The 14,944-nt window shown below is 41.7% G+C and overlaps 2 protein-coding genes across 2 annotated transcripts; one reads left to right on the top strand and one right to left on the bottom strand.

The window, feature by feature from the left end:
- Positions 1-139: 139 nt before the first annotated feature.
- On the bottom strand, positions 140-7,316 carry LOC143338679 (sulfotransferase 1C1-like). The gene is made up of 7 exons (XM_076759255.1): positions 6,515-7,316; positions 5,919-6,047; positions 4,776-4,873; positions 4,518-4,644; positions 1,256-1,350; positions 996-1,176; positions 140-489 (listed from the first exon to the last, which is right to left on the bottom strand). Exons 1-7 carry the CDS (start codon positions 6,699-6,701, stop codon positions 377-379), a joined length of 930 nt encoding a protein of 309 aa, XP_076615370.1. The 5' UTR covers positions 6,702-7,316; the 3' UTR covers positions 140-376.
- A 3,407-nt stretch (positions 7,317-10,723) lies between these two features.
- On the top strand, positions 10,724-14,935 carry LOC143338664 (tectonic-3-like). Its single transcript, XM_076759230.1, has 14 exons — positions 10,724-11,298; positions 11,588-11,702; positions 11,789-11,886; positions 12,041-12,153; positions 12,287-12,395; positions 12,746-12,858; positions 12,954-12,992; positions 13,290-13,364; positions 13,463-13,582; positions 13,665-13,763; positions 13,860-13,963; positions 14,068-14,215; positions 14,434-14,568; positions 14,688-14,935. The coding sequence occupies exons 1-14, from the start codon at positions 10,992-10,994 to the stop codon at positions 14,925-14,927; spliced, it is 1,815 nt and encodes a 604-aa protein (XP_076615345.1). The 5' UTR covers positions 10,724-10,991; the 3' UTR covers positions 14,928-14,935.
- Positions 14,936-14,944: the final 9 nt, after the last annotated feature.

Genomic DNA, 14,944 nt, shown 5'->3' on the forward strand with positions numbered 1-14,944 from the left:
GGCTCCATGAAGTCAGCAGACTCTGTCTCATGACATAAAATGGGCATGTCCACTCAGTCACAACACTTTTGGTCTTATATATTGTTTACGTGATAAGCTGCAATAAAGTGATGATTACAAACTCATGCACTCGTATGGTGGAGCACATTTTTATTGATTTTTTAAACATACATTTGGATGACTGTCCTCTATCGGAGGTGCAGTGATTACAGTGTTTAACACACAGGCTTGAGAAGTGAGTCAGACACATTTGTTTTTACTCATTTGTTTTGGTTTAAGCTCGTGTCAAACAGAATTTCTGCCTTCTGAATGCAGCAGTGTCAGTTCATCCGTCTTTGGTTTGCAGAGCTGATCGATTTGGAAAACCTCAAATCCGTTAGATTTTGGTCCTGAATGGCATGTTGGATCCCTTCATTTGCTTTTCATAGTCTTCATCAAACATCTTCGATTGCTCTGGTGTGAAATGGTTCTCCCAATCACCCACCTCACCTGTAATGGAAGACAATGAGGATGTGAATGCAACAGTGTTAAATATACATATACATCAATAACTCTGTATGTTGTATGTGTGTGTGTGTGTGTGTGTGTGTGTGTGCGTATATATGTATGTATGGATGGATGTATATTTTGCTTGAAAAAGTACTTCCAAGACGAAGCAACTATCAAAATAATTGCCAATTATTTTTCTGACAGAGACAAATCAGTTAATCAACTAATAATTTAAGCTATATTGAGCATGAAGGTCTCACTCATTATTTATTAATAAAGGGGGGAAAAAAGAAAAGAATCAGAAGTAAAAGTAGGAAATCCAGCAACCTCTTGGGGGTGCCACTGTGCTGTATCATGTGAAGTGGAGGAAGAAGGCAAACTGTAATGATACAATGCAATGCAATAACAGAGCAGTGAGGTGTTAATGATACTGTGTCCACCTAATGCAGGTGTCCCCATGTTGAAACCTGAGATCAATGTCTTTGTCAAGGAATTGGTTGATGCACCTTTTCTCATGAAGGGAGAGATGGACTGGTCAAAAACAGGTGCTGGGATGAAGGAGTAATTGGCCATCGGGTTCTCCTTCATCTTCTTAAAGGACGTCAGCTCCACAATATTGCTGATGACCTCATCAGAGAGCGACAAGTCCAGGTACCTCATGATGCGCTCCACTTCACGCCGAGGATTCTGCAGGAGTAGACGTGATAGTTGGAGTCTGTACAACAAGCTTTGGTCATACTGGGGCCTTATGTTGGATTCTCCTTACCTCTTTCATGTCCTCATAGAAGAGGTAAAGGATATTCCTCTTCTCTCTCTCCTCCCAGAAACCTTTCACATGGTCATACCAGGAGCCCCACGCTACTGCAGAGAGCAAATTCAGAGAATTCTAATGCATTTGATAATGTTTTAATATCGGTTGATTAGATCAGTTGAGTATCACTTTCTAGCAAGCCAACCTTTAAACATATGTTTTATTCATGTGAATAAATCATGTACTTATTCTTATAGATTAATTATACACTGAACAAAAATATAAATGCAACACTTTTGTTTTTGCTCCCATTTTTCATGAGCTGAACTCAAAGATCTAAAACATTTTCTATATACACAAAAAAAAACATTTCTCTCAAATATTGCTCATAAATCTGTCTAAAACTGTGTTAGTGAGCACTTCTCCTTTGCCGAGATAATCCATCCCACCTCACAGGTGTGGCATATCAAGATGCTGATTAGACAGCATGATAATTGCACAGGTGTGCCTTAGGCTGGCCTCAATTAAAGGCCACTCTGAAATGTTCAGTTTTATCACACAGCACAATGCCACAGATGTCACAAGTTTTGAGGGAGCATGCAATTGGCATGCTGACTGCAGGAATGTCCACCAGAGCTGTTGCCTGTGAATTGAATGTTCATTTCTCTACCATAAACTGCCTCCAAAGGCGTTTCAGAAAATTTGGCAGTACATCCAACTGGCCTCACAACCGCAGACCACGTGTCACCACACCAGCCCAGGACCTCCACATCCAGCATGTTCATCTCCAAGATCGTCTGAGACCAGCCACCCGGACAGCTGCTGCAACAATAGGTTTGCAAAACCAAAGAATTTCTCCACAAACTGTCAGAATCTGTCTCAGGGAAGCTCATTTGCATGCTCGTCATCCTCATTTGGGTCTTGACCTGACTGCAGTTCGTCGTCATAACCAACTTGAGTAGGCAAATGCTCACATTCGATGGCGTCTGACACGTTGGAGAGGTGTTCTCTTCATGGATGAGTCCCGGTTTTCACTGTTCACGGCAGATGGCAGACAGCATGTGGGGCGTCGTGTGGGTGAGCGGTTTGCTGATGTTAATGTTGTGGATCGAGTGGCCCATGGTGGCGGTGGGGTTATGGTATGGCCAGGCGTATGTCATGGACAACGAAGACAGGTGCATTTATTGATGGAATTTTGAATGCACAGAGATACCGTGACGAGATCCTGAGACCCAATGTTGTGACATTCATCCTCGACCATCACCTCATGTTGCAGCATGATAATGCACGGCCCCACGTTGCAAGGATCTGGACACAATTCCTGGAAGCTGAAAACATCCCAGTTCTTGCATGGCCAGCATACTCACCGGACATGTCACCCACTGAGCATATTTGGGATGCTCTGGATCGGCGTATACAGACAGCGTGTTCCAGTTCCTGCCAATATCGAGCAACTTCGCACAGCCATTGAAGAGGAGTGGACCAACATTCCACAGGCCATAATCAACAACCTGATCAACTCTATGCGAAGGAGACGTGTTGCACTGCGTGAGGCAAATGGTGGTCACACCAGATACTGACTGGTTTTCTGACCCCGCAGACCCCCCCCCCCCCCCCAAAAAAAAGCAAAACTGCACTTTTCCAGAGTGACCTTTTTATTGTGGCCAGTCTAAGGCATACCTGTGCAATAATCATGCTGTCTTATCAGCATCTTGGTATGCCACACCTGTGAGGTGGGATGGATTATCTCGGCAAAGGAGAAGTGCTCACTAACACAGATTTAGACAGATTTGTGAATAATATTTGAGAGAAATGGTTTTTTTGTGTGTGTGTGTATACAAAAATGTTTTAGATCTTTGAGTCCAGCCCATGGAAAGTGGGAGCGAAAAAAAAAGTGTTGCGTTTATATTTTTGTTCAATGTAAGTCATTATTTGTTGACAGCTTGTGAAAAATCCCTCTGGCTGTGTTTCTGTGGTGAGCTCTTTAATTTGTCAAGAAGACCAACCAGTGAGCAGTTAATCCAGTTACTTTCTGGGACAGGGCTCTGTGGAGTCTGCACCAAAATCCATTTATTAACAACTTGTTAATATTTTACAAGTGCTGACTTAAGAATTGCTGCAATAACTCTCATAAATGACTTTATGCCAACATTCTTAACTGCAGGTGTCTCAGTAACGTTTGCTGTGAGCCAATTAGAAAGAAAGAAACCTTGACCCCTTCTCAATAACTTTATTACCACTGATAACCACCCAACTGATGGATTATTATAAAGCTTTACACAATTACTGGTTAGTTCATTGGCCACACAACCAACCAACTAATTACGGAGCGACATTTTTCATTCATTGGCAGCTGTTGTTTCAGGCAAATACTTGAATTGTTTTAGGCAAATACTTGAATTGTTTTAGGCAAATACTTGAATTGTTTTAGCTCTGTTTTTGGTCTCTATCAACTCCTCAGGTAACTGTCTGGCTCTTTAGTAGCCAAATGCTCCACTATGCTCACCAGCTAGTCTGAAAACAGCTGCCTGCTGTGGCCAAAATGATGATTTGAGAGCGGTGACAGTGAAAAATCCTCTGTAGCAACAAGGATTCTACAAGTTCACCACCACGAGTGACTGCTTTCACGTACAAGCAGCCCATTGTTAACGTCAAAATATTGATTGTAGCTACTTTAGTTAGTCATGAATTATTTTGGTCTTGAGTTGCACATGTCTATTGTTACACATGTCAGTGGTCTAGCAGTCCACATGAATCCTGCTGAATTAAAGAGCAAGAGCAAGTGTCACACTGCAGAGGTTACCAGTTAGAGGGATTTTTCATAATCTGGCGCTCAAAAGACATCAATCTCTTAGAAGTGATCTGTAAAGCACGAGCAAGTGAGTCATTATACATTATTAGGGTTGTCAGCTGTACAAAAAACAAAACTGACCCCAGAGTCCCAGCCAAAAAGCTAAAAATGTGTAAGGTATCAGATGGTTCCTTGATAGCAAACGGACACCAAAGAAGAAATAAGGAATCTCAAGTATGAAAGCTTTCTTCTGACTGGCATCACGTTTGTTCTGCAACAGGAAGATGCTAATCCTGTGGTCATGTGGCATACAAAGAATCTCAATGTGAAAAGCTGTGAGGCAACTTATTTGTCCTAAGGTATCATGGGTCACAATATTCAGCAACCACTCATTTATTGACTTTTCTTCATTCTGCTCTGACTGGCAGGGTAGATAAATGTACCATACATAGCTGATTACAAGCTTTGTGCAAACAATCTACTTACACTCTCCTCGCATGAACTTGTGGATGTATCCTTCCCAGGGTCCAGGTTCAGGCTGGGTCAGGTTCATACAATCAAAGTGATAGTAGCTCACCAGGTTGTCTTTGGCATTGCGTGCCACGTAGATAGTCTTTACACGTGACCAGGAGGGACAAACCAAAGGGATTTACAACAACAACACAGAGAATGAGTCACCTAAGGCTTTAAACCAGCTTTATGACATTTTATTGTTCAAATCTCACAACATTTAAGAAACCTTACCTTGCACTTGTTTTCCCAAAACCCAGTTGGCACCAACTGAAAAGGAAGATGTGTCTTTATAGTTCTAGGTGGATCCATTTTCGTCAGAAGATCAAGACCTGAAACACAAGTTCAGGTACAAGAATATGTATGAAAGAGCTGAAACACACTTTTGGTCCATACTATCTCAGAATCCATGTTATGCTTCCCATATGTACAGCAAGTCCCACTCTAATGCACTGAGATGGAGAAATATCCACCAGCTGCTTTGTGCTTTGTGATTTTTCACATTTTCAGTAACATTTTGATGTATATACAAAGATTAATACCACTCTTATGTCTGTACGTTAAATATGAAGCTACAGCTAGCCTGACTTTGTCCAAAGTTAACAAAATCCTCCTACTGGAACCTCTACAGCTACCTTTTAAAGCTAAATTTTCTATCCCTGTTTTCATGTTCATTCTGTTCATGCTATGAAAAGCACTTTGAGCTGAATTTCTTATGTGAAAGGTGCTAAACAAATAAAGTTTGCTATTATGATTATTATTATTATTGGAAGCTAAACTAATTGCTGCTGGCTCTAACTTTCTATTTACCGTAAGAACACGAGACTGGCATTGGTGTTCTGATCTCGCTCTCAATAAGGAAGCAAATTTTAGCCATTTCCATAATAACTGATGAGCCAACTTTACGCTTCACAGCACCAAACAGCAAAGACGCAGAGTTACAAGTTAAGCAGTTAAATAAAATAACAACAGGTAGGTAACCATTTACAAGTCTTTTCAACCTGTAGATAAGTCGTGTTTCACTTACAGTGCTAATATAAATTTATGGCAAAAGACTGTTTTCAAGTTTTTCACACCAAGAGAAACTGTACTCTTCATATGTTTGAGTGTGTCACATGGCAGTTTGACGCTGAGCGCAATGTTTATGGGTTAATAGCTCATTGCCCCGATTAAGGTGGAAGAAAGAAGAATTTATGAAAACATTCCTCCATGAATTGGATTTGACAGACCATCAGAACTACCTGGAGTATGCATTTGAAAAATATTAGAAGTTTTGGACACAAGGTGCACTTGAAGTGGATATTTGGGACAGAAGGTGCGGAGGAAAGCAGCGTACAAAAATTTGAATTTCTTTCAGAAATGTGTTACAGTACACACCTGAGGGGATGGGTGGTGGGGACGTGATCTCTAGGAAAGGACTGCGGATTGGTGTGGGGGCTCGTTTGCAGGCCTCAGCATCTCCGTTGTGAAGAAGCAGGTCAATTATCTCCTGAGTCCATGTGGTTCCTTAAGAGCCCAAAATACAAATGAACACTGATTTGAATAAATGGAACACTTTCCATGTATTGAATCTCACCGGTTAAAGGAGAAATCCCATCGTACACATACAGACACCAAAAACAAAAAGCATATTTACTAGAAAATCCTGTCTTTTCCACTCTTCACTCTTCCACTGCACATTATATACTGTTTTTAACTTCTGGTTAAATGCTCGACTTTATTTCATTTTTTCAATACTTGTACTCTGTGCAATGACAAAAAGTTGAATCCAATTCCTTTTTACAGACAAGAATCTCCTGTCAGTCCCACTTTCTCTCTGGCCCTGTAACACCTTTCACCACTGGTGCCAACTGTGTGAACACAAACAGAGCTTCAATAAAAATATTGTGCATATGACGCAAACATGTCATGTCTTGTCTTGACCCTCGCAGAGATTTACCGTATACAAACAAAGCATGCAAGCGCGTGAGTACCTGCTTTGGGGTAGGTGGCAATGAGGAGGTCGGAGGGGTCGGGTCGAAAAGCCCAGATGTTGTCCCAGTTCTCTGCGATGAAGTTCATGAGAGGAATTCCTCTGACTGGGATGAGAGGGAAGCGGGTGAGGGAGGCGGAGGCCTTCTCAATGGCTGTAGCGTAGCTGATTTCTTCCTCATTTGACATGGCTGACGCTGTGAAAACTTCACTCAAGGAAATGAAGAAACAAAGGCCAAAATTTCAACCACTCCAGTGAGGCCAGTGTGGTGGTCTTGTCTTCTGCAGCAGCTCCTCTCTCTGCACTGGCTTTAAGTCCCGCTCCTTTGTCAAACATTCACAGGTGATTTGCTTTTATACATTATGCCATGCAAACTCTCTTCCTGTTGGATTGCCTCGCCCACAATCACTGCGTGTACACACTGTCACTGTCGTTATCTCCTCCGTGTGTGCCTTGTGGTTTTCAGCCCTCCTCCAACATCCAACATCTGAATGCAAAAAAAAAAAAAAAAAAAAAAAAAACAATCCTTCCTGAACTCCCAGCTGCAGCTTAAGTGCTTCAGTCACTCTTTCTCCCTCTTTCTATCTTTACAACCTGGCTGTCTGAGTGCTTGTACCAGGTTCTCGTCTGTCTGCGATCGCTGGAACTTGCACAGCCAGATCTACACTAAAGTGCCCTTATGTAACATTCCCAGTTACGTATGAATTCCACTTCTGCCCACAATACTATCAAAACTGCTTCCCCTGTAATTTGAGGAGCAAGGGAGTGCCTTAGAGCAGCTCTGCACAGCACAGAGAGGCAAACTGAATGAACATTTAAGCTCAACAAATGATTTCATTAACTCTGCGTTACTTCACTGTTTTGTGCTCTTTTACCACAGAAAGTTGTGTCACAGTGGGAGGCTTGAAATTGTGTCAGTGTTTACTGCAAATGAAAATGAACTTTCTGCAGGAGACAAAGCTGAAACCTACCTTTGGACTGATACATGGCATTCAATATCCTGCCAAAGGTAGAAACAATATTTTCACTGAAAATAAGCTCAGCTCGACGGTCGCCTGAAACATTTAACAACAGACAGAGTCCTGTTTAGAATTCAAAAGACTGCTTTTGAGTATCTAAATGTGTGGAAACCCACTGAAATTCATTACTATATATAAAGTATATGGAAATGAAAGCAACCTGAAACATTGAAATGTAGATTTAGATTTAGATTACAGGCTTAATAATTGCCCCCATGTGCATGAAGGTTTGCTAAAACACTGTGTAGGCAATCACAGCAGACAGAGCAGCAACTAAATGGTATTAAATGAAGAGGTGAAAGACGGTCTTGTCAGGAAAATGCATACAGTGTACTTATAAAGCTTTAAAAGAGATACTTCAACCCAATATTTCATCCCCTTTTACTCTGAACGCATACAATCTTGGTACTTGCTCACAGAATAGGTTGTTGCTCCACTCTCCTTTAATCAGAACTGAATTAAGAAAAAGGCCATTTTCTGACACCACACAAATTGAGTAATCTGTTAAACTTGCAATGTGATTGCCTGAAAGGTGAGAGGCATCACTGACATAACAAGTGAACTTTTGAAAGGGGGCATTTTATAATAAATATTAATATTGATCTCGTTGGGTTCCATATACAACAGCACAAAGACATAAGTGAACAATAAAAGCAGACATGGTACTGCACCCACCTCCTTTCTTGTGTATTGCAGAGTCATGATGAGTTTTTCCTTCCAGGAAACCGTGTAATCTTCACTGAGTGACAAAAGTTAGTATCTTCAGAGAGTCAAAGAGACATTGGAATAAATCTAAATATATGCACTCATACAAAATCATGAATTTGATGACTCAAGGATTCCAATAAATAGTTTCTTGTGTAGCTGAAGGACAAACATTTTTCACAACCTGTTGACTTTATCTGGGTTAAGTCAATAAAAGCTGCCTGTTTGCTCAACCCCACTAAATCTATGCAGTTTCACATGGTCACATCTGGGAGCTCAGAGTTTTGCCTTGTCTTGTGTAAAGTTCCACCACAGCAAACATATCTGCAAGTGAAACAGCAGTCAAATGATTAATCAAACAATAAAACAACAGTGGAGTCCATTTAACATAGAGAGTAACAGTGAATAAGGTCAGAGTGCATTTGTTTGAGCACATACAACTGTAAAATCTGCAGAAGCAGAAGGGAAAAAAATTTTTGGCAGGAAACCTCCATCATGAAATGTGAGCATGAAGTGCAAAAGATGAGGGCGTTTAACTTGCAGGGAAGGTCTAACAAAAGTTAAATGTAGAATTCATAATAGGGTTATTTTGGCTTATTATTTACACTTGAAGTTTCTTTGATTTTATAGCATCGTCAAGTTATTAGAAAGTTTGTGAGAAGGAGTGACAGTTCGATAAATGCGAGCCCAGTTCTCTAAACTGGAAAAAAGCAACATCATTTGAATGGAAATATGGCTCACTTCATAAATGACACAGAACAAAATCAAAGAATATAAGTCAAATTCTTGTTGTGTGCTGTGACCCTCAAAGAACATTTGGTTCACCTCTGATTGGTATTCACTGCAGTCTGCAGCCTTGCAGGGTGCTGCTAATCTCATCACGGCCACTGAGGCATACTAAGTATCTCATGACTAACCAGAATTACTGCCTCACAGTTGTATGCGTCACCAACCAATCAAGCTGTGGGTTCCATCCATGTTTGTCCAGACTCATCATATTTGTAGTGAAGAATTTAATAAAGGTACTAAGTGTACTGCTTTGGCAAAATGGAAGTTATTGTTATATTGACATGTATGATTCCAGTGAATAACTTCCAGTGACAAACATGCTGTCTTCACTTAGAGGAGGACAGAGGACTGATGGAGAGCTTTATCACATGGTGCAACAACGATCACCTGAAGCTCAGTATCAGCAAAACCAATGAGTTTGTGGTGAACTACAGTGCTTCAAATATGGATGCTGCTACAAAGAACTACAAACTTTAAAATGTGTGTGCTTCACACACGTCTTCAGCCCAGCAGCACAGAAGGTGAGCACCTGAGATTAGTGTGACCAAATGTGAAACTTGGTCACAGTCTCACCTTCTGTTCCTGATTATGGTGTTGAATAATGGCCAGAAAATTGTTTTTACAGAACATTATGATGTCAGAGTGAAGTTGACCTCTGACCTTTTGGACATAAAATACCATCACTTTTTTCACATTTGTGTGAAATTTTGTCCTAATTAGCTTTAACCGTCAAAATCTTATGAATTCATCCTTGAGTCCAAGTGAACATCTGCACATACGCACACATACAGACAACCTGAACACATCCTGGCTCTGGCCACAGCTGTCGCCAGCATGGAGGCATACAAACAGTTAAATCAAGGAATTAATGTATTTAATCATATTGTCATCGCCTGCTAGAAGCTTTATATGCATCGTAATTATCAGTTGACTAAAAGCAAAATTACATTCCGAACGTAATTCAATCCACTTATACTCTCCTCGCATCACCTTGTGGATGTTTGTGGATTAGCAAACAATACAGACCACAGGTAATCCGATGAGATGTTTGTCATTGGCGTTGTGTGAAACTTGATGACTCCTGTGGGAACCATTTTCTTCAGGAGATTAAGAACTAAGACATAAATGTGAGTAAATGGATATGTACATACCGAGAGGGTTGAAACAATGAGGTCACCCTTGGTGAAAATACACATAGTAATCAGAGTCCAGGAACAGAACAGCAAGTTTCATTTGCGGCAGCTATTCAGTGAATAATTGAACAGCTGACTATTTTCTGTGGAGAAATAAAGGGTGGAGAAGTACACCAGGCATTTTGATGCTGAGGGAAATGTTTATGGGTTAATGGATCCAGCTCACCCACCGCAGGATCTGGATTTATATGGTCTGGCATGTCAGACCTTATTGGAAGATGCATGTGGGTTGAGAGGCACAAAATATCTCAGGAGTTTAAGCAAAAGCTGGTGGACATAAAAATCAGATGTGCTACCTGACCTCTTCAGCATCTTTATTTTATTTATTTGCCCTCTCCATTGTCTTATTTTGTGTGGTTGCTCAATTTCCTCCCCTGTTTCTGATTCTGGTGGGCCAACTGAGTACACAAATTTAAGAAGTTTGAGAAAAAAAACGGCTTTCTTCTCTTTTATAAGTTTTACGGTAGCTTTATCATAGAAACGGAAGTCGCCGCGACGACTTCCTTAGTAACAAGAAGCTTGGTCGTCGGTGTGAAAATGAATAGCATGTAAAGAGTAATGCCTCCGTGGAAAACACTTTCTGAATTGCTTATTCACTTTTGACGTTGTTGGTTTATTTTACTGGATTCATTCATGCGTTTTGAGTTATAAGAAGCGACGTAAACGGGATAATTCCAGCTAACTGTCAAGTTGCCATCTGTGTAGCTAGTGTGATTAACGTTAGCTAGCTAGCTAGGCTTCGCACCGTTGACAGCATCATGTCTCTGACGAAATGAATTTCCGCCAGTGGTGTCGTTTAGTTAAGATATTTATCGTCGTGTGTGGACGTTCAGCAAACGCAGCCACAGAATCGGGGGTTACTTCAACCGATAACATCAGCCCTACCAATGGGGAGCCTTTCAGCTCAGCAACCCCTGCTCCGGGCGGTACAGAGGCCGTGGGCTCCGCCAGTGTCGGCACCACTGAGGCGGTCACTCGGGACTCCACGATAATCACGACGCTGACTGCGTCTGAAGTGCCCACTGTGGTCAGTGAAGCGCCCTCTGCAACCACCGTCCAGCCTGTGGTGACTTCAGACGGTAACTAACTCCTGCCTCTTGTTCTTTTTCAAGCTATTGGAAGTTGCCTCCTAAACTGAAACTCTCAGTCCATCAACCTCCATCCACTCTGCAGCAGTGTTTTGTTTGTCAGGTGCTACACGATTCGTCAAATTGATTATGGAAGCTAGACCCGATTTGTCCTTGTAATATAATTTTGTCTATCTATGGCTGCCAAACCCTAACATTATGTGTTTTGGTGATTTTACATCATTTTAAGGAAAAATCAAGTAGTGGTGACCAACACAAGTCATTTCTGTCTGTTATCCAGGTTGCCTCTGTGATTTAACCCCTGATTTCTGCGACATTGGCTGCTGTTGCGACACAATTGATTGTGGGATTGCGAACTTGAGCACAGTCTTCATCGGATGTCCACAGAAAGCCATGTAAGTCTCTTGCACATGCTGCAAAAATATAGCTCATGGAGTGCACATTTCTAGCATTTAAAAGAGTTTCAACTCTTGTTTTACAGATCAGGAGTTTGCATTGAGAAATGGCTAATGTTCAGGGCCAACGTGGAGTCGTCTCTTGTTACTGTGACTGACTCCTTGTTTTGTGTCCAGCCTGAAGGTACAAAGAAGCAATAAGAAAATATTTTTTAAAAAACACTGTTTAAATTAATTGACAGTCGTCGTTGTTATCACCAGGGGAAACACTGTGACATGTAAGTATCCTCCACTAATGCTGTTAAAAATCTTAATTCTTGTTAAACCTTTCCCGACAGATAATGCACCACAGTCCCTCCCAGCTCTACCTCAGGATCCGGCTTTAGGGGACTCGTACCACTTCTCACCACCAGCACCCACAAGCAGCAGGCACAGCAGAGATTTCTACAGGGTAAGCAGATTTGGTGTTTTTCGGTGTATTTTTAGTAATGCACCTTTGAGATTTTAGGGTGCTACACTGTACTAAAACTTGGAGAGTGTATTTTTAATAAATGAAATGCATGTAAGACTCTTAATTTTTGTAGGTGGATGATGTCATCCAGACATATTTCTCCAGCTCATCTGTGCGGAGTCTCCTTCGTCAGCCCTCTCCAGGAGCTGCTGCTGCATTCTGTGTCAACCTCAACCCTGCAAGTGAGTTCATATCAAATCAAAAACAAAAAGAAAGACCTGCAGGCAAGGTTTGTTCCAGGGACTTCCTCCTGTCAGAATAAGCATTCTTTCTCATGTCACTCACTCAGTTTAAAATCCTATTTTGGCAGAAGACCCCCCTTGATCTCCCTTAAGAATTACCAACAGTCCCTGAAGTACACTCACTGCAGTGTTTTATTGATTGTAAGATTTTCTCAAACGATGACCATGGTCAAAGTGGATTTGTTTGCTGTGTTTCTTTGAAAATAGTATATTATCCCTTGTATATCACAACCATATTGACCACTGTAACTCTTTTGTTCTAAACACCTTCTGTTTTCTTCTGCTTCCAGAGTTCTTGAGGTCTGCGTCTGTGTCTTGCACTCGCATGTTAACTCCTCAATCATGCACCACAGATCCAAATATCAACGCCCGCTCTTACTACTCTGACCTGAGTCTGATCAAGGTCAGCGAGTCTGCCTGCACAAAATGCTTTTATGCAGCTAATTACTGGTGAGAATCTCGCAGCAGATGGAATAACGTCAGTATTTTTGATTTCAGATTCCAGTTGTTGAGACGGCGCAAGTGTCAGACTTTCTGGTAAGCCATACAACTCAAATCCATACGTGTCATTAGCAGAACATGCCTCTGCACAAGTTGATTGGTCAACGCAGCAGTTTTCTCCAGCATATCAGGCAAATAAACTTACTAAGAACAAGTCTTACAATGAGATGACATCCCTTAAACTGTATCTACAACATGAAAAACTATCTGTAGAAAAAGATGTAAGTGCCAGGTGTCATCCGCTCTTGGCCTCTTGAGTAAATAAATCCCTTTTGCCAAACAGTTAATGCAATTTAAATCCAAAGTAAGGAGCTGTACTAACTCTTGTTTTAGATCCCTGTTACTCCGCTGACTGACTGGCCTGCACCAAGCAAACAAAACAACTCCTGTGTCAATGTGGTGAAAAAGGTGAATAGATTAAAATTCAGATTTTTTTCCTCCCTCCGTTGTTCCCTAAATCACAAAGTTGTGAAACTCAAGTCCTCCTTTTCCTGATTCTCCCACAGGTGGAGTTTGTCATAGGATACACAGGCAGAGGCGAACTCTCGTATGCAACCGTGAATGTGGTCTTAGCTGATGTGGATCCAAATCAGTTGCTGTTGCAGACGCACTCCTTACAGTTCCAGGTCGCCTTTTACAGCCACACATTTCATCTTTAAATTAGCAACAGATTCAAACACTCAAATTAATATCATCTCTGTCTTCTAGCTAGCAACACCCAGCACCACTCCGGGAGGACTGATCCCTGCAGTCGGATTGAGAGCAGGATCTCCTGTCATTGGTCGCTTTGATGGAGAAGTGAATCCTGTATCCTCACAAACAGGAACTTCTTTTAGTTGTGTTGTCATTTATACAGCTAGCTTTGATTCACTCTTGCGTCACGGTTCCTTGACAGCGAGTTAGCTGACCACACTGGGGGTGTCGCAGAGTGGGGAGTGTTCCTCTGAGCCCAGCAGACGGGCCCCCATCCTCTTCGCACACAATGCCATCACTGGCTGCACATTCAGGTGAGACTAAACTTTACCTCTAGTTTTAACTGATGTTTAGCTGATGATGAGCCGTGGTGTCATGTTGAACCTGTGTGCTTCCTTTCCCTCTCTGTGCTGTTTAGTTCCCAATCTAGTGACTGTTCAGAGCTGCGTTCCCAGGTTTATGGGATCTTGCAAGGACTCGCTACTCCTGATGTGATAGCTATGAACTTTGGCTCCCAACCAGACTGGACGAGAGTCATCACCCAGGAGTGTCCTGTAAGCCTGCAGGTACAGCTGAATCTGCAATCTTTAGTATTTTTGAATGTTAATGATTTTGGATTTTACTCAGTTACTGATATGCACAGTAGGACTTGAAGATGATTAGATTTGATGACAAATGAAGTTCTTTCCTGCATTGTTTGGCTCTGCTGTCTTGGATTTGGTTATGTTAAAAGACCGGTGCTCTCTCCCTCCTGTTCACAGTCATTTATTTTGTTCTTTCTCAGGAAACATGTGAATCAGGCTGCATCCTCCCGAACTCTCTCTCCATCCGAGTGCTGTGGGCTCGCCAGGGTCCGTTAGACCTTCCACAGAACTACATCCTGGGAGCCAAATACCTTTTCCAGTGTCAAAATGTCAAGGTAAGCATATACTCTTTCATCATGAGGCCTGCATCAAATATTCTTCTTCTCTGTCCAACACATGTAGTTTCACCTGTATGAAAAACGTCCAATCAATCTCCTCTCATCGTTTCTTTCAGTGTCCTACATTGTCCTCTATCGTCCTAACCACCGAAGTGACGTTTGTCGACACTACAGTTTACCCAGAACCCCCCAGGGGCTTGCCTCAGCCTAGGTGGAAGTTTCCATTTGGTTTCTTCACTCGAGGCACAGCTGAGCTGGACGGGCACATTGTTATTAACGGCACTGAGAAGGTCACGTGGAGTTTAATGCTGTTCACAGTAATGTTACTAACAGGATTAGAATTCTTCACGAGGTAGTTGGATGGCTGACAGTA

This window comes from Chaetodon auriga, chromosome 20 (assembly GCF_051107435.1).
Source record: "Chaetodon auriga isolate fChaAug3 chromosome 20, fChaAug3.hap1, whole genome shotgun sequence".
Taxonomy (NCBI): Eukaryota; Metazoa; Chordata; class Actinopteri; order Chaetodontiformes; family Chaetodontidae; genus Chaetodon; species Chaetodon auriga.

Coding starts and splice junctions, on each gene's coding strand:
- LOC143338679 (XM_076759255.1), bottom strand. CDS start 6,701: ATGTCAAATGAGGAAGAAATCAGCTACGCTACAGCCATTGAGAAGGCC. Junction 4,645..4,775: donor TTTGGGAAAACAAGTGCAAG/GTAAGGTTTCTT, acceptor TCACGTGTAAAG/ACTATCTACGTGGCACGCAA. Junction 1,351..4,517: donor CAAGTTCATGCGAGGAGAGT/GTAAGTAGATTG, acceptor TGCTCTCTGCAG/TAGCGTGGGGCTCCTGGTAT.
- LOC143338664 (XM_076759230.1), top strand. CDS start 10,992: ATGAATTTCCGCCAGTGGTGTCGTTTAGTTAAGATATTTATCGTCGTG. Junction 13,583..13,664: donor CGCACTCCTTACAGTTCCAG/GTCGCCTTTTAC, acceptor TCTGTCTTCTAG/CTAGCAACACCCAGCACCAC. Junction 13,764..13,859: donor TTGATGGAGAAGTGAATCCT/GTATCCTCACAA, acceptor ACAGCGAGTTAG/CTGACCACACTGGGGGTGTC.